This window comes from Entamoeba invadens (assembly GCF_000330505.1).
Source record: "Entamoeba invadens IP1 unplaced genomic scaffold scaff_1105074726065, whole genome shotgun sequence".
Classification (NCBI taxonomy): domain Eukaryota; phylum Evosea; order Mastigamoebida; family Endamoebidae; genus Entamoeba; species Entamoeba invadens.
Genome location: NW_004440199.1, coordinates 21,858 through 43,774, shown reverse-complemented (window position 1 = coordinate 43,774; position 21,917 = coordinate 21,858). Strand labels below are relative to the sequence as shown.

Sequence of the window (21,917 nt, the reverse complement as noted above, 5' to 3'; positions counted from 1 at the left end):
TGATGTATAATTTAATAAGGAGTATTAATATACAATATTTTTTAATTTATTTTATAATAATTATTAATATAATTAATCAAAATTCCCATAATCAAAATATTTAGATATTCATTTTATTTATTTAAGTAATTAAACCTTTTAAATGGAGGGACTTTTGGAAAAATAGGACTTTAGTTTAAATCCTTGATCATTGATCCCTCCCAACTTTGCTCATTAGTGGAGATGGGCAGGGGGGTTTTATTTATTTTTATACCCACGTTAATAATAGTTATTCCTAAAAATAGCAACGCAGTTGTAGTTATTAAAAAACTTCAAGCTTACCTTTTGAGATTGTTATTTTGAAAATATAATTAAATTGAATTATTCAATTATTTTGTTTAAAATTTAATAATGAACAAATTTTTCCAAAATTAACATATAAATTAACAATATTTTTTAACAAATTTTATATATAATTATCTATATTTTATAAAAATGTTACAAATAAAAAATAATATTTGATAAAACATTGAGCAAACTCGATGTTATTACAAAATATTAATAAATAAAAAGGTATTTTTAACAAAAAACATGAATATTTATATTAACGAGCAAACTTTAAAAAACATACAAAATGAGTGTTCCTCCAAAACTTTCTTTCGTTTACGATCAAAATCTCTTTTTGAAAGGATATATTCATGTTGAATTTAATGATAAATCTTATGTTATGTGTTTATTTGATGGAACATGGATGAAAAAACATCACTTGCAAATCATGCAAAGTTGAAAAATGAAACCAGTCAATAGAAATTAATAAAAGAAAAAGAAAAAGAAGAAGCAATGAAAAATTATTCAATGTTTTTCAAATCAGATTATACAAGTGATTATATAGCAAATCCAAAAACGTTACCAGATTATACTTCATTTTTTTCAAAAAAGGATATTGTAACAAAGTTTTTTAATTATATGAGTATAAGAGGAAAAAGAACAAATGTTGCTATGATAGAATCAGCAAAAAATGAATTTACACAATTATCGGTTTTAAATCAAGTTCAAAGAAATTCTGACCAAAAAGAAGTATGTGTTGACAATGTTATCAGTGACCATAATATCCATAGTTTTAGTTGCAACAATGATGAAGATATAAAACCCGAAACCACTGTTATAACATCGGCGTTTACGGTTGTTCCTGATGAACCGGAAGATATTCCAATCCCAACTATCAAAAAACAAACACATAAAAAGGCACAAAATCTTTCTGCTGCCGAGTTTGATGATGGACTATTTAGAAAAACAAGTTTATTACCAGCAACTACTTGGCCTTGGTATAAATTAATATCGGCTATTAAATTGTTTACTTTCCCACCTGGTGTAAATAGATTTAATAGAAAGCGTTTTTCGGAATGTATAGATGTGTTGTTTGATTATTACTTGCATTCGAAATATTGTACAAAGTATGAAAGAGAAGCATTTGAATTGTTCCAAAAAAGAATTGTAGCATTCGAGATCACTTGTATAAATATCGAAGCTAGGTTATCCGAGTCACAAGTTAATGCAGTTAGTGATGATTTATTTGTCTTTCTTAAAGTTTACAATCCAAGTCTGTTAGACAAAATCAATTACCTCGGCATCAGTAGCCGTAATTCATTCAGAGTAGCAACAGATTTTAATGTGTTGGCAAAATCCGCATTTCTATGTGAAATCATAGACTGCGACTGTATGACTTTATCGAGTGATAGCTCGAGCAAAAATGATGAAGAAAAATATGTGATATTAGTAAGAATGTGTAAAGGAAGAACATTCAAAACCTTTCCTTTGGTAACACAAATAAAATGTGGTGGTTCTTCTGCTCAAAAAATTGCAGATTGGCTCTTTTCGGAATTGAATCTACTCATTTCAAATTTTCCATTTGAAAGAATTGTAAATAGTTGTTGGGATGGTGCACTGAATGTTCAAAATTCGATACAATTTTTCAATGATATATTAACAGCTTATAAAGCGGCACCAACAGATTTGGTCAGTTGGTTTAACAGCTCTAATTGGTGTTTTGCACATTTAACTGCACTTGTTGGTGTTAGTATGATGAAAAGTGCAGAGGGTGAATTAATTGTTTTATTCACTAAGTTTTGCTGCCAAAAGAACAACCGTTTGGCTTTAGAAAAATTCAAAGAGGATAGCGCGTTGTATGATGATTATGGAAAGTTAAATGCAGTTGCAGAAACAAGATTCCTCTCAATATGCGACAATATTGAAGGCATCTGCAAACAAATTAAACCGGTCAGTGAATATATTAATGAAAAATGGATGAATTGAATAAATTCTTTTATGATAATGCTAAGATTGCTCAGGATGATGACATTATGAATTTTAATATGTCTTCTCAAAAGTGGCAAAACAGACTGAATATTTACCATGATATTCTTCACTTATTAAAAGATTTGTGTGTTTCTCTGCAAGCAGAAAATGCTACTCTCCCAGTATATTGGACTCGCATTTGTAATTTCAAAAGAATGATGCATATATTGGTTGAAAGAATTGACAACAACTCCAATAACAAATACACCGCATTTCCATTTGTTCGTTCTGATTCTATTATTGATGTTGATTGTTTAAGAACTACACTTGTAAGAGCAACATTGTATTTTGAAGTTCGTTTTATGTACATTGGAAGCTCTGGAGAAGTTGATTGTGTTGAACAATTCTTTGATTATTCAAACTGTTCATTAAAGGAAGGTGTAGAACCACGTCTTGATATTCAAAATCACTTGGACGAATTACTCGAGTTGTTTTATATCCCAAGTGTTTTAATGAACATACCATCATACAATCAACAATATATTCCCAGATATTTTTTATGTGTTTCTGAAGAAGTTAAAATATTAAAATTTTGTTTGGACCGTCTTGATGATATAGAAAGAGATATTATTCAAAAAAACGCTGGATCAAAATTGCCTCGTACATCATACGATGAAACTTTGGAAACTTTTGTTGGAAGAAAAGAAAAAGTAAGTCTTTTGGATGTGTACGAAATACTTGAAAACAATCAACTTAATAATTTGGTTCAAGTTGTCCAGATAACATTGACTGTCTCTCCAACAACAATATTTGTTGAAAGATATTTCGACTTTATAACACAATTTCAAAAACAGATGATGCCAACAAAAAACGCTATTGAAAGAGTAAACTTTTCATCAAAGTCTCAATCAGTATTTTTAATTCACTGATTTTTATTCTTTTTAATTATTTATAATAAAATAAAATATTAAATTCTATAAAAAAACAATTAAACAAATTATTTATTAATTCTTAAATTTTAATTGTATTAAACAAATAATAATTAAAATTATATTTTAATAATTCAAAATTATTATAAATTACAATTCAAAAAATATTGAAAATACATGTTTTTGAAGTTTATTATATAAAGTGTTTGAGATAAAATCATATAAATATTCTTTTTTTGTTTTTAAAGTATTTGACAATGAAATTACAATAAAAATAATAAAATTATTAATATAAAACAAAAAACTTCACAATATATTATATTTTTATAATACATTACTACACATTAATATCATTAAAAGATTCAAATATAAAATAAAACAGTTATTAATCTGTATTTTTATTTTTATCAGCAGTTTGAAAAAAATTCAGCATTTTAACAATATTTTATAATTTATGATAATTGCAAATTGTAAATTTTTATATTAACATAATAAATGTCAGAACAACTATAAAAATTCTTCAAAAATATTTATTTTTACACTTAAAGTTACTCCATTATTTATTAATTGACCTTTTATTATAGAGATATTAATTTAAATATCAGATGATTTTGCTTTATGGATTGTGTCATGCAATGCATTTAATATAAATTTATAAAAATGGATAAACATTTAAAAAAACTCGAGATTTACCATTTTTATATAAATTGAATTTCGTACAAAATCATTAAAGGTGATAATAATAATTATTTTTTTGTTTATTTTGTTTATATCTTTAAAACCTTCTAACTTGAAAATTTCTTAGTTGTATCATTTGTAGTCAATTAAGTCTTTTTGCGTTAAAGTGCCGACAAAAATAAATTTCTAAATTACCATTTTGTTTTTCTATTACTATTTAAATAATCAAAAATGGAATTGGTGAATTAATGCTTATATACTATTTTATGTCTATTTTTGGACATTTTGCTTATGTTCATTATTTGTATTGAAAATAATCTTTAATATAATTCAAAACAGCACTGGCGTCTTCATGATAAACATAAACATCGACTATAACATTTTAAAACCAATTAAAATTTTTTCCAAATCAGTATTATGATATCAATTCTCGTACAATAATGTCTCTTGATTGTTTGTATTGTTTGTTTGGCTATTAGCTATATGTTTATCTTATTATGTCTTAAATATCGACATTAAAATTGTCATAAACGATAGATAATACCATTTTATGTATAACTTTCTTAGTTTGAAATTGTTTTAAAGTTTATTATTTTAAAAATGTATGCTTTCAGTTTGTATTGTAATTTATCAAATATAACGTTAAAAAGAGCAAATAAAATATTTAACATTATTTTATAGTAAATGTGTAATGGTTTTTAATTACAAATATAGTAAAACCACCCAAGAGCGGTACCTCTGAAGAGCGGGTTCTCTTAAGAGCGAGCATTTTTAAGACTGAAACTATAAATAGAGTTCTCTATCGAGTGGTAATTAAGGTTTGATTGGGTAAAAATGCCTGCTCTTGAGAGAACATAATTACCACACCCGCCCACTCTTATGAGGTTTTAATGTAACAATAATTGTTGTTATATTAATGATATATAATAACTTTATCATATAATACATGTTGTGTTGATTTGATTTAATTTAATTGAAGTTTATTTCATAAATTAAATAAAATAGACATTTTATCATTTTTTATGTTTATTGTTATTTCAAAAAATCGTAAGTAAATATTTATTAGAATGACAATCAAATAAACAACACAACATATTAATAATCAATCATATCCAAACAATAAAATATAACGGACATTTTATATCTCGTTTTGAAAAAAAAGGTTGATAAGAAAGTTAAAACAAAAAATACACTTTAAAATTTTTCATTTAATATACATCATAAAAAATTAACTATTTATTATAGGTTTTGTTGAAATTTTTACTACCAATATTGTGTATTAAATGTATTGATTATTTGAGTCAGTTTTATTAAAGTATTTTTTAAATTAAAATTGACTAGGCTAACACTGTTTATAAGATTTAAACGACTACATATATTTTTAAATATTATTTAAAATAATAATAATAATACTGTATATTAAAGTTGTTATATTATTGTTGTTTAACTTTATTTAAATTTTTTAATTATAATTCTGCGTTTTTAAACTGAAAAAGCATGTTTATTATTTGTGTAGAATAATAATTATTTTTAACTAAATTTAATTTTCAATATAGATTATTTTACTTTTAATTATAATTAATAAGTTACTGTTTATTTAAATTAAACCCTAAATGTTTTGTTTTGTTTGTTGCAATTGGATTATTCCACAAACCTTAAAACCAGAAATAATTGTTAAAAAAACACAAAAACAATTCGAATGATATATTAATAAATTTATAAAGTCGTTTTACATTTACTAAATATCAATTTGCCTCATCAAATATTAAAACAATCAAAATCCAATTAAATTAATCAAAATATATAGTAAATATTGATAGTTTGAATATTTTATTTCCATTTTCTTTTACTTATTATTCTTCTTTTTGTAATTGTTAAAGCAATTCATTCTTTTGTTTCACCATATTAAATATATATTAATTATTATGTGTTATTTAAAAGTCATATATTTATAATTAATACGTATTTTACAGTTCAATTTTAATTGCCATTTGGCGTTTTGATATATCGTTTTTCAAAACAATAAAAATCAAATCCAAAATTAACATTTAACCCCTTTGTTTGCACGCAAAATGATATTGTTTGTTTTAAAAATTTATAAAATAAACACAGAGTTGTTAATTACTGTTTAATTTTGCGTCGGTTATTGATTATTTATATCTTATTGTTTTCATAAAAAAAACTATTTAAAATTATTTCAAAGATCTTTTTTTTTCTAGTATTCTAAAAATATACATTTTGTACAGATTTTTCTACAAAAATTCTTTTGTTGCAAGTGAATATTGTGTCTTATTTTATGCTCATAATCAGGTTAGTAAAACATCATTTTTTATTGTTGTTGTTTTTTTAAACAGTTATTTTAAAAATAAACTAAATTCATGAAAAAATTTGTTTACATTAGTTCGAAATTATGGTGTTTTATCAATTGTCCTATTTAGCCCGATTTATCTGATTTTATTTATTTGACAAGTCGAATATTATAAATCATAAGACAAATTATATTCAAGTGTTTGAATTATGATAATCATACAATTCTTTGTTTACAATCCAAAAATGGACTCGATTTCGAAAAGAAAAATATAAAACTATATCGATTTAATTAAATTGATGTGTATATCAACTTAAATTATGTATAAAAATATTATTTTGTAATACACATTTCATTATAATAAATGTTGATAAACTGATAAATATATTGATGTTACTTTTTTTATATAATAATATTTTGAAGATCAATTTTATTAACAAAAAAATCTTGTTATAAATTTGTATCAATTTTAATCATTAAATTTATGTAATTAAATTAATACATTTTGTTTAGTTTCATCTAGTTTATTTTTAATAATAAACGAAATGTTTCTGTTTTTTGTTGTTTTTTTATAATAGTTAATTTACTATATATTGAAATTAAAATGATCATTTTATTTTGGGAAACAGTCTTTTTATCATTTTCGTAGTTTTTTTGTTCCAAAAATATTAATAAAATCATAAAACTAATAAATTATAATTAATAATATTAACAATTATACTATTGGTTTTTACACTAAAATATATAAATATCGAATGTGATTATATACCATAATATTTAATTCGATATATAATATATTTACTATATATTTGATGATTATTAAAAGGAAATTGTCATTATTTTAGTATTTATTTTTGTTATTGTTGTTTAATGGTAACATAAAAATAAACAATATTTGATAAAAAGATATAAAAAATAATTTTAAACTAAAACATATATTAACTTTGCTTTTAATCAAAAAATTGGTGAAATTTTCAAATATTTCTCAAATTTTTTTGTTGGAACCTCTTTTGAAGAAAAAAGTGTGTTTTTATGGGAGAGAGTTTACACTAGCTCCCTGTTTTTTTAAAACAAAAATTCGGCAAAATATGGAAACGCCTGATTGTGATTTCGTTGACTTCTATTTCGTGTAACACAAATGTCGTTCTCGGACGAAAGTGTTTTTATTCATGTGACAGTCTTGTTAATATTCCACAAACAAAATACTTTTCAAATTCGGTCTTTGAACGGTGTACTTCATTGTCGAAAATCACACTTTTTGATGGACTTGAAACTATTCCACATTGTGAGTTCTTTAGGTGTTATAAATTGAGTGAAATAAAAGTACCAAATTCAGTCACACATATCAGTAAATTTGCATTCAAACACTGCATTTCTTTGACATCATTTAACTCAGAAAGTGTGTCACTTGTAGAAGATGGGTGCTTCATGAACTGCGAAAAACTAAAAAGTGTATGCTTCAATCAGAAGAATGTTCAAATTAACTTTGACGTGTTTTCCGATTGTACTTCCCTTCAAGAAATACAAATTGGTGACGCATCTATCACGGTTTGCGACTTTGAAGTGAGTTTTACAACACATAAATACTTTTTTGAGAAAATGGGTGTTGTGTGTAATAATGTTGTTTTAACACGACGAGATGTCGAAAAGTTTGGGCCATCAATACTTAACGAAAAGTGTATACAACGCGTGGGCGAAAAGTGTTTCTTCAACAACAGAAGTCTTACTAAAATAGTATTCCCTTCTCATGTAAAATCTGTGGGATATTACAGTTGTTTCAGTTGTGTTAAATTGAAAAAAGTTGTTCTACCTGAAGGTATCACAGAAATCCCAGCACACATGTTTGACTTGCGCACATCACTAAGTTCCATAATTATACCAACCAGTGTTAAAAAGTTTGGAACAAATTGCTTTTTCTCTTGCGACTTACTCCGTGATAACTTATCAATCCCGAAAGAGGCTTTTAGTTTTAAAGAAGTTCATAAAATTATTGACGATTCAAAATCTGAATCTGAATGAGACTTAAATTAATTTAATTTAATAATTATTATGCATTTTAATCATAATAGAATAAAATGTATATAATATCAGAAGTTATAGCTTGTATGGCAAAATATTCTTGCATAATAATGTTTTTGCATAGAATATTCTGAAAATAATAATCTTCAAATAAAGGTACATTTTTTCAACAATGGTTATGTTGGAAAATTTACCTGTTATTTTTTTCTTTGGCAAATTCGTCTTATTTTTTACCATCGAAAAATCTTTGCCCGTTTTTTTTTCTTTAAAAACAACCTATACAGATAAAAAAATATGGGTGACAAGGATAAAGTCGGTGACAAGAAATAATGTTTTATAAAACAATAAAAATATTAACATTTTAATAATAAGTGAATTGAACCAACACTTACTGTCATTTTTTTTGAATAAAGTGTTGTACATTGTAACGCCTATTTCTTATCAATTAATGATAATTCACAAAAGATTTTGGCTCTATAACAAAACCGAATAAAAACTCGTTAACTTTAAAAAAATAACACACAAAAATAAAATTTTAAATAATAGAAAGAAAACAATCAATCAATCAGCAACGAATGAAAGAATTTTCTCGTCATTTCAAAGTAAAGGGATAATTTCCAATAATATTGAAAGCGCTTTCCACTTTTTTATTGATACATAATGTGTATTTCAACTTGTTAGATGGTTTTAGACCTTTTTCTGACAACTATATTCCCCAACCAAGCAACAACGCCCAAACTCACAGCCCCAACACCAACGTTAATGTCGTTAACATTGCAGACTTTGACTCCAAAAAAGAGATAATAAATGAGACATTAGTCTGCCACATCAAAGAAGTGACAGATCTCATTGTGCTTGATCCATCCAACGAAGGTCTAAATAATCATATTCTTTCAGAAAAGGTAAAAAAAATGTAAAGAACAAACCCGTCTTAACGAATTTGTAAAACTGTTTCCCCATCTATCATTTCAACCAAACTCATTGGAATTTAAAGTGTACGATGGAAATGGTTGGTAGAGTATCTGGCTTTCTGTTGTCTTTGGTTAATTCAAGTGAGTTTTGTGGATGAGGGTTCGTGATTTCAATGGTAATAATTAATTTTTATTATTGAAGTTCTTTTTATTAAGATCATTTTTTTAGAAAAGCTTGAACACACTATTGCCTTTTTTGTGTTTTTAAAATTTACAGTTTTTTCCTTATTTTTTTGGAAAACAATGAAAAAATAGCATATGAGTGTTGTCACCCACTTTACCTTTACCATCCGTTTATTGGGAGTAAAAACCCAGATTAATAGAGAAATACAACTATTGAACAATAAACATGCTCAGAAAAACGGGTTATTTATAGTTTGTCACCGACTTTATCCTCCATCTGTAATATATTTAAAAAAATATAATACAACTCGATAGATTTGACATGTTTAAAATTAGATCCTTGGCAAAAAAGTGATAATAAGTACAGTTGACCAAATAATTATCAGAGACCAAATAATTGTGAGAAGGATGTATTTCCCAATAATTACCCAAAAAATACCATGTAAATAAGAAGTGAAAAAAAGGTTCACCAAATAATAGTAAGACACTTATTTTTGTTGCTTTATAAAATAACCCAAATAGCGATAAAAAATAACTTAAAAAAATAAAACAATGTTGAACTTTTTGGACGTTTTATTGTTTTCATTGTGGTTTACTCTGGAAATGTTTCGCCATAAAAGATGTTCATAGTCCTCACTCCCCAATGGTTGTTTTTATAGGGGTTATTAATTGCAACGAAGCAACTTTATTGAACTCGTTGTTTTTCCAATCTTTTTCTGTGTGATAAGGTTTGGTTTGTTGTCAATCTTTCGTCAATTACTTCTTGAAACCCTCGGTTTCAAACACCAAACCTCGATTTAAAACACTCATTTTAAAAGAAGCTATTTAGACCCACTTGGTGTTTATCAGTTTATTGAGCGGGATTTAGTTTTTTATTTTCTTTCACTGTTGTTCAAGGTGCGCAAATTAAAGAAGTTGTAAATGTCACAAAATCACAAAAAAACTTCACTTATTATTTTTGCCGCCGCAGACGTTCGGGCACTGTACTGAATGTCAAGTTTCTTGGAATAGAAACAAGAAGAAATTGTAGTTGATATGATTGCCCGTTAGAAACGTGTATTTCAGCTGGATTGATGGTGACATTTGAAGAACGATGAAACGTAGGAGAAACAAAATATCTATCTAACATCTCATTACGTTGGTCGCATTCTGCGTTTCTTATTCTTCGACAAACTCCTAAACTCCATGTTGTATCCCTTCCAATATCAGACGAGGATTTCTTCCTCGAAAATGATGGTAATATCTCATTTTCAGCTTTCAAATAATATCTATTTTCTAAAAGTCTGACCTTGTAATTATTGACATCGGCCTCCTTAGGCTGGTAATACTCCGAAAAAGCTTTTAAGTTCAACAACGAGCCGGTGATGTTGTCCAAAACTCGGTCCATCTCAATATCACAAGATATTTCTCTTACCCGAGTAAGGGACATTCTTGTCATTTCGTCCATCTTAAAAAAGTCTTTGAACAGATCGTTAAGGCGTTCTTTTTCTTCATCGTTATTTATGGTGCATAAATCCACAACTTCTATCTGTTGGCTCTCAGAATGTTGGGGTAAGTTGCTTACTCGTCTCACAATAGTTGTCCCATTTATCGACTTTTTAACAACTCCAAAAAAGCACAGATCCACCGGTTGCATCAAATGACTTGAATGTGGCGCATATGTGTGGAGCCGAATGGTGTTCGCGTATGAAATCCCCAAAAGAACTCCATCTATATGTCCACTAAAATTATCCATTGCAATAGTTGCCCATTCTTCCAAAAGATTTAGAAGTGCCCTTTTCTTTACAATCTTCACAACCAGATCGGCCATTTAATACACGAAAACGCTTTTAGTCGCATATCCATTGGAAGAATAATATATCATTAGGTCTGGATATGAATTCTTCACTTCTAAGAAATAGCTCTTTTGACTCACAATCAAAGCGTACGAAGTTGGTTGTCCATCTGCAGAAATACAACATATTGCGGTTGAATGTTTCACTGAACGACTGACTCCATAATTTTTTTTGAAAAGTTTCTTCGGATTGTTTAACTATAAGATGGAGTTTTTTTGTCTGCCTAGTCATTTGAACCCATCTCATCGATGTTGAAAAAAGCGCCGATGGGGTACCATCGATGGCTTTGAGATCATTCATGTTCTTTATAACTGATTCATAACTTAATTCAATTCGATGATAATCATCAGCATTCATTTTTTTAAAGTGTAACCCAGTTTGTCTCTTAAATGAATGCGCACAGCTTCTCTTGTGATGTTTTCCAAATCAAAGTGTTTACTCAACAAGACCACGATTCCAGTCAGCGAACAAGAAAGCCCAAGTGAATGCAGTTTGTCCATCATACTGTTTATTTCATGATCCATATCCTTTGTTATCTTACCCTTTGTTCCACGACGCACTTCTTCAACTTCCTTCTTCAATTGACAGTCGATTGCTCCACTTGAACAACCAAACATTAATCCTAAAAGCGAAAGCGATGAGCCGTCAATACTTTTCAAAAACTTTATCTGCCCTCTTCTTGTTGTCAAATTGGAAAAAACGTCGTTTCTGAAAGCCGCTTCGAGCAAAATAACGGCTTTTTGTTGTTGTTTTCCTTTATTTTTTTCGTGAAAAATGTTATCTGTCATTTGTTTCTTAGAAAGTGCAAGAAGTCTTTGACAATTGAATGAAATGATTGGGTCTTCTTTTGGTTCAGACATGTTTTTAAGTTGTTGGTTTGTTTTCATGTTTTTATATATTTAGCTTTTTTAAAAAATAAATAAATTGTTTCATGAAATCTATTTTAATATAGTTCTTGATTAAAGTTATAAAACTATTTAATTTTACTTCTTACAATTATTTGGTCTCTGATAATTATTTGGTCAACTGTAATTATTAAAATCAAATGATTTACATTTGAACTCTTTTGAGTACAATTAAAAACAATTGAATTGTGTCAAATTTTTCATTTTAATGGTAAAAACTGTATAAATGATAATAAAAGAAATAAAGTTATAAGATAATAAATTAAATAAAGAGATGTGAAAAAATGCAAAAGTGTGTTTTGCAACGTTGAGATTATAATATTCACGTTATATCAATTTTTTTTAAAAAAATAGCATCGAGTTGTTAAAAATTAACATATATACTAAATACTATTAATATAATTATTTTTATTAAAATTTATTAACTTACAAGTGAAAAAAAACAAAAGAAAAAAATATTTATATTTATTTTTGTTATTTAACAACGCTGAAAAAATAAATTTTTATATAATAAAGCTAATTATTTGTTATTTTTGCAAAAAACTGTTCTACTTCGATGTGCCAATTCCATCCTGGTTTGGCACCATGGTTAATCAAAAGCCTGTTTACTAAATCATCCAGTCCCAAAACTGCAGATTATTTTTGGATTAAACTGATTTTTTTGATCAAAATTATATTGTTTTTTGTAATTTTTGCAACAAACATTTTTTAGGAACACAAAAGAAGCAAAACCATTTGAAATCCAATTGTTGAAGAAAAATATAAATATTTGCCGAATATACCGTTGTAATTCAGCAGATAATTGAAATAAGATAAACGTAATATAACGGGGTTTTATGTACAAAAAAATTATTACTTCTTTTAAATAATCTGACTATTTTATAAAAAAATCTTTAACTGAATAAAAACAATAATTAATCATTCAAAAAACTCTTTTTTAAATTATTTCGGAAAGATAATTAACCCTAGTGTTTGTTTATTAGTTCAAAAATCAAAAAATAAACAATTGTTAATTTTATTAATAAAAAAATAAAAACAAATATTGTTTTATTACTAATAATGTATAGTTTAAAACAACAAAGTTTAAACTATTATTTATCTTGTTCGATGAAAAATTGATAATAATTAATATGATTATATTAAATATTTATTTAATGTAATATATATATATGTAATAAAAAAATAAATAATATTTTTTATATCATATTAAAATAAAAAATATGTTCTATGAAATATTTTTTTAAAAAACAAATTAAATTAAATAATTTCCTTTTCTTAAACGAGTATAAAGTAATGACAATTAAATTGCAATAACAACCAAATGCTACATATAATACATTCACTTTGTCTAAAATAAAAGCGCGTCATTTATTGTCTCAGCCACGTATTTATCAAACTGAAAAAATATAAAACACTTATATAAGCAATCATGATGTTCGACATCTGGAGCAAACCATTTATTAAATAGGTCAAAATTGTTTCAATTGCAAACAAATTGTCGTATCATGTCGTCTTTGTTGTTGTTATAGAAACGACTGCATTTATGTAATAAATTATGCTATGCAACGAAAAGTATTTGAAAAGGTATATTTTTAATTGAACAAATGCTGTGCACCACAGAGAAAACACAAACCCCGTTGATGTAGACGCTGAATTATAAAAATTTCTTTCCGCACTTTACTAAAAACCTGAAGTGTCTAAAACATACATTGACATAATGTAGTCATTTTCATGAGTTGATAATGAGCTAAAGTGCCAAAACGTTTGCAAGATTTACTAATTGGTTAACAACAACATATTTTTAACAAAGTCAACACGCTTTAAAATCAGGATCTACATACTCTGTAAACTTCAAAACAATAAATGGTTTTTACTAGTAATTAATCTAATAATTTGTTTATTTTCTTTTTTAGATTAAAAAACAACTAAAAAATTAAATGATAATTGCTATTACATTATCACTCATGATAATACTTACCGTATTAATCATTGTCCTCGTCTTCTTGGGTTCCACCAAAGGGCCCAAAAGATTGAATGCTGAAGAAGAAAGGACAACCACATCCACAACTGCCGAAATCGAAAGAGGAAATTTGAGGTGGCAAAGTCTGCGTTTCAAAAAGACTTTATTAGTGAGTCCCACATTCAAACAAAATGATCACAAATTATTTGAAAATATATATTACTGCGTGCTGTGCAACAAACTTGTTACCAAAAGAGAACATTCAACACACGTTGTTGACGTTCACGCGTTCAATGTTGCATCACAAAAAACATCTGTTGAAACTCTTTGGTTTCAAAAACACGAAATGCTGAATAAGCTTGCACTGTGGGCTCTTTACGATTCAAGACTTACACCTCACAAAAAAATTTGCGAAGAACTTAACATCAACGAAGTGAGTCTTTCCTTCGTTGTTGAAGACTTTGATTTGTTTGGCTCTTGGGTGGCGTCGATACAAGAGATTATCTTTAAAAACTCGGAGGGTTATCAGAAAGGTACGAGGAGAGTGCATTAAACAACTTGGACCATGTGGTTTTCGGCGAAGAAGCAAACTACGTCGATGTTGTTGATGATAAATATGATGATGACAAAATGATATCAGAAGACGAAGTTACTACAATGGACGATTTAATGGACTGTGAAGACATCTCTGATTCCATCCATAATCCTACACAAACTGAAGAAATTGATTTAAAACGCAAGAGCCCAAAAGAACTCAAACTGATCAAAATGGTAAAGTTGTTGAAATCCAACTTCGAAAAAGGAAACCAGTATGTCAAGGAACAAATTGTCCACTCAATTGAAGCCCACATCAACTCTGAGATAACATCCAATGGAAAAGAACTAACAAGAGGTCAGAGGGATGCCGAATTGGGTGAATTTATTGTATTATATCTTTCTTTTATGAGCGCAGGGAGTGGGCTGTCTCAAATGCAAATAGAAGATGTAGTGGGTTTCCTCAATTTCTTTATTGATGCTACAAAAATAAATATAAAACCATTCAAACTCTCTCTAAGTGCATCCACTATTAAAAGGCGAATATCGTTGATCGCAGATGTAAAGAAAGACGAAACTAAAGAGTTTCTCCAAAAAGCAAAGTATGTGGGTCTTATGGCTGATGGCGCAAAATACGGCTCCAGTGAGCACTTCAGTCTGTTTTCAAGGTCAGTAAGTGAAAACAACGAGGTGAATGAGTCTAAACTGAAAATTGAAAAATTTATAGGGAAGCCATCATCCGAAAATTGGTTAAAGTGGATAGTTTCTGTTGGCGAGGAATTTGAATTTGACTTCAAAAAATGCTCTTCTGTCACGTTTGACGGGGCAAGCACAATGATCAGTGAAGAAGGAGGACTTTCTGGTAAAATAACAAATTGGCTCAATACAAAAGGCTTTCTGGTAGATCCATTCCAATCCAATTACTGTTTTAGCCATAGGCTAAGTAAAGCTGTCGAGAAAATAAACGAAATTGTAGAGGTTGCAATAATCAAGAAATATCTGTACAAATTAACAACCGACAACGTTAGAACACTCTGGGAGCGGTTTTGTTTACAACGGGGGACAACAGAAATTGCTCTAAACATCCCGCATTATTCTAATACAAGATTCCTTTATATCGCAACAATATCAAATATGTTGTTCGATTGTTATTCTGAAATGAAGAATTTCAACTCCAGAGTGCCAAATTTACAACGAATCGAGTTGAGCCGAAGTGAAAAAAAGTCAATTTTAAAAAAATACTTTGGAAAGGTTCTTCCCAACTTGAGTGAATCATTGTTAAATGTAAAGTTGAAATCGATCGAGACAATCACTTTCACATCGACGCTTGAAGATGAGAATTTTGTTGCCATTTTGTATTTTGTTGATTATATAATCACCAAAATCAAAGTTGTCAGTGACTGGCTTCAAAAGCGCAACCTTTCCTTTTCTATCGCATACAGACGAATAATCGATCTCATCATTTTTCTCATCGATTTCAAAACACAAATTAATGATTCTGAAGATGATGTGCTTTTTTCACTTCCATTCTTGAATCGTGTTAGTCTTTCCGAAAGGTCTGGTGTGCGTCAAGTGTGTTACTCTATCGTGAACAGATTGGTCCAGGCTCTTTCGGTACGCTTCTCAAATCCAACAGGAAAAATCAAAGAAGAATATTTGAAGTTAAACGGGTTTGCAAAGGAAAACGAATTGTCAATTAACAGTTTAGATGACTTCACGAAATTGGGTGAAAAGGTACGCAAACCCGAATTTATGATCGCGTTAAATTCTTGTTTTCTTCCAGAATATGAGAAAGTAAAACAAAACATTTCTTCTGAGTTGAACATGGAAATAACAAGATTTAATTAGTGGAAAAGGAATAATCAACAAATAATGATAAATTTGCAAATTGTCAACAACCAACAAATAGAATGTGAAAAAACAAATCATTTTTAATTATTGCAAACCTCAAAGGAGAAAAATGGATGGTGAAAAGGAAGTGTTCAAAAAAACTCGAAAATTCTGGCGGCGGAAATACAAAATTCGAGGGAACAAAGGGCAATCCAATTAAAAGAAACTTTCATCATAACTCACAATGTGACCTCTTTTATGGTTTTCAGCCAAATGAGCGAGAGTGATCTTGCATTATTTCCATTGTTGTTGGATTATTCACAAAAAGTTGAAGCTTTAAATGTAACATCGTGTACTGTCGAAAGATCATTTTCTCGAATGAAAAATATTTTGAAAAGCAACATGAACGACAAAACAATAAATGCTTTGTTTGATGTCAAGGAAATCAAGAAAGTAGTTCTTTAATTCATTAATCTTGTTTTGATTATTATTTACATTTTGACCATGTAGAATTCGTCAAAACCCAATATGTTGATAAATATTAGGTGTTTAAAGTTCGTTTAAGAGTAAAATATGGGTTTTTCCTTAGATTTTTTCTGAAACTTTTCAAACATTAATAAACTCAAACTTTTGTTAAAAATGTGATACCAAGTCATAAACAAATTAAATTTGTTTTGTACATGTAGTTTGTGGTATTTACACTATTCAATGATATCATTATTAATTCTCAATCCAGTCTATTTGAGGCATCAGCAACGAGTATATGTGTTGTGTTTTTTAGTGTTTAATAATACAAAAAATAATAACAATACAAAAAGAACAAGCAATTGAACAGAATCAACTAAAACATTATAATATGGTGCTATAATTATTGCTACAAAAACCGATTAATGGATATAAGTGCAATTGATTAAATGTATCTAATAGTGTGTTTTAAATGTTATTAATTATATGAGTGAATATTATTCTGTTTATAAAACAAATTGATTATTGTTTTCAAAAACCAATAATATAAATGATTTGAAGGATAGTCAAGTTTTATATCAACTTTCTGTGATTAAATAGATTGATTGATAAATGCATGTAGTCTAAAACCTTCTTGTGTTAATTACTTTTTAGAATGTATAACATACAACATTGTAATAAAGAATATGTCACTATAAAATTTAATCATAAACATATTCAAATAACTCATTACATTGTATATATTTATCATTTATTTTTTTAAATTTTTTAAATATTTAATTGTGAATTTGCTATTCAGATAAACATTAACATATATAATAACTAAATATTATTAATTATGTTTTTAGTATATTTATTATATTAATAGTTATTATTTTTAGTAAAATATAATAGTGAATTGTTAATATAATTATTTAATTAAGTGTTACATGTTATTAGTATAATGAATTAATATAAACATAAAAACCCATAATAATAAATGTTATAAGTAATTTCATGTAAAAGAAATAAAATAACAGTTAATGTAATTGATTGTTCTTAAGGTGGGTTTGGTTAACTCTTTTGTTTAGTATAGTTTGTATATAAAATAACAATATATAGTAAATTTAAATAAAAATATATAATATTTATATAAAATAAATGTTTATATTCAAGTTAGATAATACAAATTAATATAATAATGTTAATAAATGAATACATAATATAAACAATGAATCAAATGTGACAAAGATGGTATAGTAATTTGTGAAATCAATTTGAAAAGTAACCTAAATACCATATGGATAGTTAACGATATACCCCGTTAGCTGACCGAACTATAGATGACTTACAAACTATATTTTATATAATACAATAATAATAAATATATGGATTTATTAATTATAATTTTAACATTGTTATTTATAATTATATTAAGTATAAATTAATTAATTATAAAAAAAATATTATGTAATATAGTTAATTTATATTTATTAATATAATTGTTATATTTTTAAAATTTATTGTAAATTATAATTAATTATACTATTAATCAAAATTATTCAAAAACCATATTTAATATTATATTTATTCCATGTCACAACCTATAATTTTCTCAATCTAAATAGTAAAAATACCAATTATTTAACTAATCCAAATAAAGACAGTTATACTATATTATTGTTATTATTATACTATTTTATTTCACCTGAAACGACGCGTTTGTAAGTGCTGTTATTTTTTATTGTTTTTCTATTAAAAATACATTATATTTTTTAAAATAATCGGGATGTTTGTGGAAAAAATAGCCCATTTGTAAGGTATAAAAGAATCTAACTTAACAATTCTTATGTTCAAAACCCTAAAACCGAAAACTGCTACTTTTTTAAATATAGAAATCGCCCACAGTCAGCGACACGTATTAGGATTAAGGATTAGGTAAAAAAAGGCCTAAAAAGTTTTGGCATAAAGCAGAAAATTGATCAACCATGTTGGCACACACTTATTACAACAAAATTGTTCTACAAATTAACATTTTGAACAAAAACATGTGTTAAAAAATATAATACAAATTATTAAATTAATATTTTAAAATCATTAAAATTATAAAAAACCATTTGAAAAATAAATGGTTTTTTATTGACATTGCATTATCAATATGCAACAAAAAGTTTGTCATTATATGATATTTTAGGAACGCATTTATTTGTGTTTTATCTAATATGATATTATCACAACACTGTTTTTTACACATTTTTAAAATGAAATTAAAACTTTAAGAAAAAAATTGGCTTTTTTGACTTTATCATCTTTGAAGTTTTTTATATTTTAATAAGTTTGAAACTATTATCGAATTTCTGTCAAATTTAATTTAATATCGTTATGACTTTAATTTATAAACACGGTATCAACCTTACGAAGTGAAAAACAGGATAAATTATATCCTTGATTTTTTTTACTAAAAATAACTCACTTTTTTATTTTTGTATTTGAACTTAAAAGATCTTTAATTAAAAACGGCGTGTCAGAAACCAATTTAAATAATGAAAAATTGATAAATTTCGAAGCGCTCTCATGAAAATTTTTGTGTATGTTTCGTAACAGCAAGTGTTGACAATTTTGAACACATTGAAAATAGGAAACATGGGTCTGTAAAGACCATTAGTTTGCGCGAAAACTAATCGATTTCGTGTTTTGAATTTGTTTTTGATTGTTCTAAAAATAAATTATGATCTAGATAAATCTTATCCAGATCACCTTCTCACAAAAAAGTTGATTCAGTTGACTTGCTAAGGTTAACATTTTGTATATTAAACCAAAAACATTTTAACGAAAATAGTTATTATCGATATTAATTTAAAAATCGATTTGAACAACAAACACTAAAAAATTAAATTAATTAAAATATGATGCATCTGTTTTTATTTCTTTTTGATGTTTTCTTTTGAGATGTCGTGTTGTCAATTTTGACATTTGCTCGGATGTCTCTGACCAATCCCTGAAATGTTTCTGTGATGTTTGTATTGTTCTTTGCAGAAGTCTCATAAAACAGTGTTTTCCATTTATCTGCAACCTTATTGGCGTCTTCAGTGAACACCTGTCTGTTTGACTCCAAATCACATTTGTTACCACACAATGCAATTGGGATGTGTTCACTGAAGTCTTTGTCAAGAACTCTGTACAATAGTTCTCTAAACGTGTTTGCCTCGAAAAATGATGTTATTGATGTGATTGAGTAAACTATGACATACCCATCGCCAGTTCTCATGTATTGAAATCTAAGTGCAGAGTACTCATCTGATCCTGCTGTGTCTAACAAGTCAAGTGAGACCATTTCGCCATCAACATTGATGCTTGTTTGATACGAGTCTTCAAGTGTTGGATCATAGATTTGGACAAAGTGTCCTGAGACCAGTTGCATTGTGATTGCTGACTTCCCAACAGCACCACTACCAAATACAACTATTCGAACTGTTGGCATGTTGATTTGGTTTAGCAGTGGTGTTTAACTTTTTTATTATAATACAATACAATTCATTATAAACAAGGTGAGGTTTGTATTTATAAAAAATCAAAATTTATAAAATTATTGTATAAAAAGACGGGACTATAATTGTTAATAATAATATCAACTTCACCATATCTATTTGTCTATTAATATTTTAGATAATAATAAACAATAAATATACTATTCGTTTATATTATATATATTATAAATTAATATAATATATTATAATATATATATATATTATTATTTAAAATATATATATGATTATAACAATAAAAAATATTTTTCAAAAAACAAAAAATGGGAATTATGGGAATCGAACCCAAGGATTTCTATTGTTGTTATTCAAACCATTCTGAGATGCACCACCATTATGCTAAATTCCCTTTTAAATAATTCTCACAAAATTGCGATTGATAAATTTATTGGTTAATGAATATTTACTTGATTATCAATTTTTGATATATAATTAAGTAATCAAGATAAATTTGAACGTTTATTATTATTTAAACCTTCTATTGTTTTGTTATAACACATTTTGAATTTATGAATATCAAACAATTGTAATAATTATTAATTTTATAAATACGAATTATTTTTTATCAACTACCAACAAATCGAAAATATAAAATGATTGTTAAACGTTTTTTATTGTTTAAAATGCAACAAATTTCACGTGTCACAATTCTGATTTAACATATATTAAAATATAATAATATATTATTATCTTCAATTTAACTATTTCAAATAAAGTACAGAATTAAAGTTAAATATTAACCTGTTTACAATTTTCGTTTTTAAATAAAAATAATATTTCAACAATCAAAAAGTTTGTAATAGAGGATTTCCGTAATACCCGTCATCGGCATTATTTACAAATGACAATAAACTTTCCATCTTAGCTGCAATTTGTTGAGCTTTTTGGGCATTGACCAATAGAGGGGTTCGAGTCATTGCTATAACTTCATTTGCAAATTTTCTGATGTAAGCTTCTGCATATTTGAACAAATTTTTGGCCTTTTCTCTTTGTTCTGGCTCTCTAAAAAAAGCTCGGTCTACTTTAGTATAAAAGTAATATTTCTTCCTCCAAAAAGAACTAATAATAGTTTTAATCCGACGACTTATAAACACGTCGAGAATGGGTTCAATAAACATCAAGGCCACTATAACTTTTCTTTCAGTTATTCGTTGAATTTCGAGTTGGTCCAATATGAATTTAAAAGAATGAAAGAGTCTTTCTAACGCATTGATGTCATCGCTTGTAAATAACCCAGGCAACACAAGACCAATGAGCCAATTTCTCAGTTTTTCCATTTCTTCACAAAAATTAAACATGTCTGTATATATCTTACCCATATGCACTTGTAATTCCAATTCTCGTTGTTGTAAGTTTTCAACACCAGCTTCTAAACTCAGAGCCAAAGTGTGTTGAGGTCTTCTAAATAATCCTAGATTTTTTGGTTTGATTGGAGTGTCACTCACTGATAATTGAATTAATACAAATAATAGGTATAAAAAATATAAAACCATATTTATAGAGATGAATTTTTATATTTTTAATTTGATGTTATATTATTTTTTAAAAAATATATTTAATTA

The 21,917-nt window shown here is 27.0% G+C and overlaps 5 protein-coding genes across 5 annotated transcripts; 3 read left to right on the top strand and 2 right to left on the bottom strand.

Annotated features, from left to right (window-relative positions):
• Positions 1 to 978: 978 nt before the first annotated feature.
• EIN_334850 (hypothetical protein) lies at positions 979 to 2,292 on the top strand (the record flags this gene model as incomplete). The annotated part of the gene is made up of 1 exon (XM_004255266.1): positions 979 to 2,292. The coding sequence occupies one exon, from the start codon at positions 979 to 981 to the stop codon at positions 2,290 to 2,292; it is 1,314 nt and encodes a 437-aa protein (XP_004255314.1).
• Positions 2,293 to 6,734: 4,442 nt separating this feature from the next.
• EIN_334840 (hypothetical protein) lies at positions 6,735 to 8,208 on the top strand (the record flags this gene model as incomplete). The annotated part of the gene is made up of 2 exons (XM_004255265.1): positions 6,735 to 6,752; positions 7,243 to 8,208. The coding sequence occupies 2 exons, from the start codon at positions 6,735 to 6,737 to the stop codon at positions 8,206 to 8,208; spliced, it is 984 nt and encodes a 327-aa protein (XP_004255313.1).
• Positions 8,209 to 14,348: 6,140 nt separating this feature from the next.
• Positions 14,349 to 16,384, top strand: EIN_334830 (hypothetical protein; the record flags this gene model as incomplete). Its single annotated transcript, XM_004255264.1, has 2 exons — positions 14,349 to 14,470; positions 14,536 to 16,384. The coding sequence occupies 2 exons, from the start codon at positions 14,349 to 14,351 to the stop codon at positions 16,382 to 16,384; spliced, it is 1,971 nt and encodes a 656-aa protein (XP_004255312.1).
• Positions 16,385 to 19,709: 3,325 nt separating this feature from the next.
• On the bottom strand, positions 19,710 to 20,291 carry EIN_334820 (hypothetical protein; the record flags this gene model as incomplete). The annotated part of the gene is made up of 1 exon (XM_004255263.1): positions 19,710 to 20,291. One exon carries the CDS (start codon positions 20,289 to 20,291, stop codon positions 19,710 to 19,712), a length of 582 nt encoding a protein of 193 aa, XP_004255311.1.
• An 849-nt stretch (positions 20,292 to 21,140) lies between these two features.
• On the bottom strand, positions 21,141 to 21,674 carry EIN_334810 (hypothetical protein; the record flags this gene model as incomplete). The annotated part of the gene is made up of 1 exon (XM_004255262.1): positions 21,141 to 21,674. One exon carries the CDS (start codon positions 21,672 to 21,674, stop codon positions 21,141 to 21,143), a length of 534 nt encoding a protein of 177 aa, XP_004255310.1.
• Positions 21,675 to 21,917: the final 243 nt, after the last annotated feature.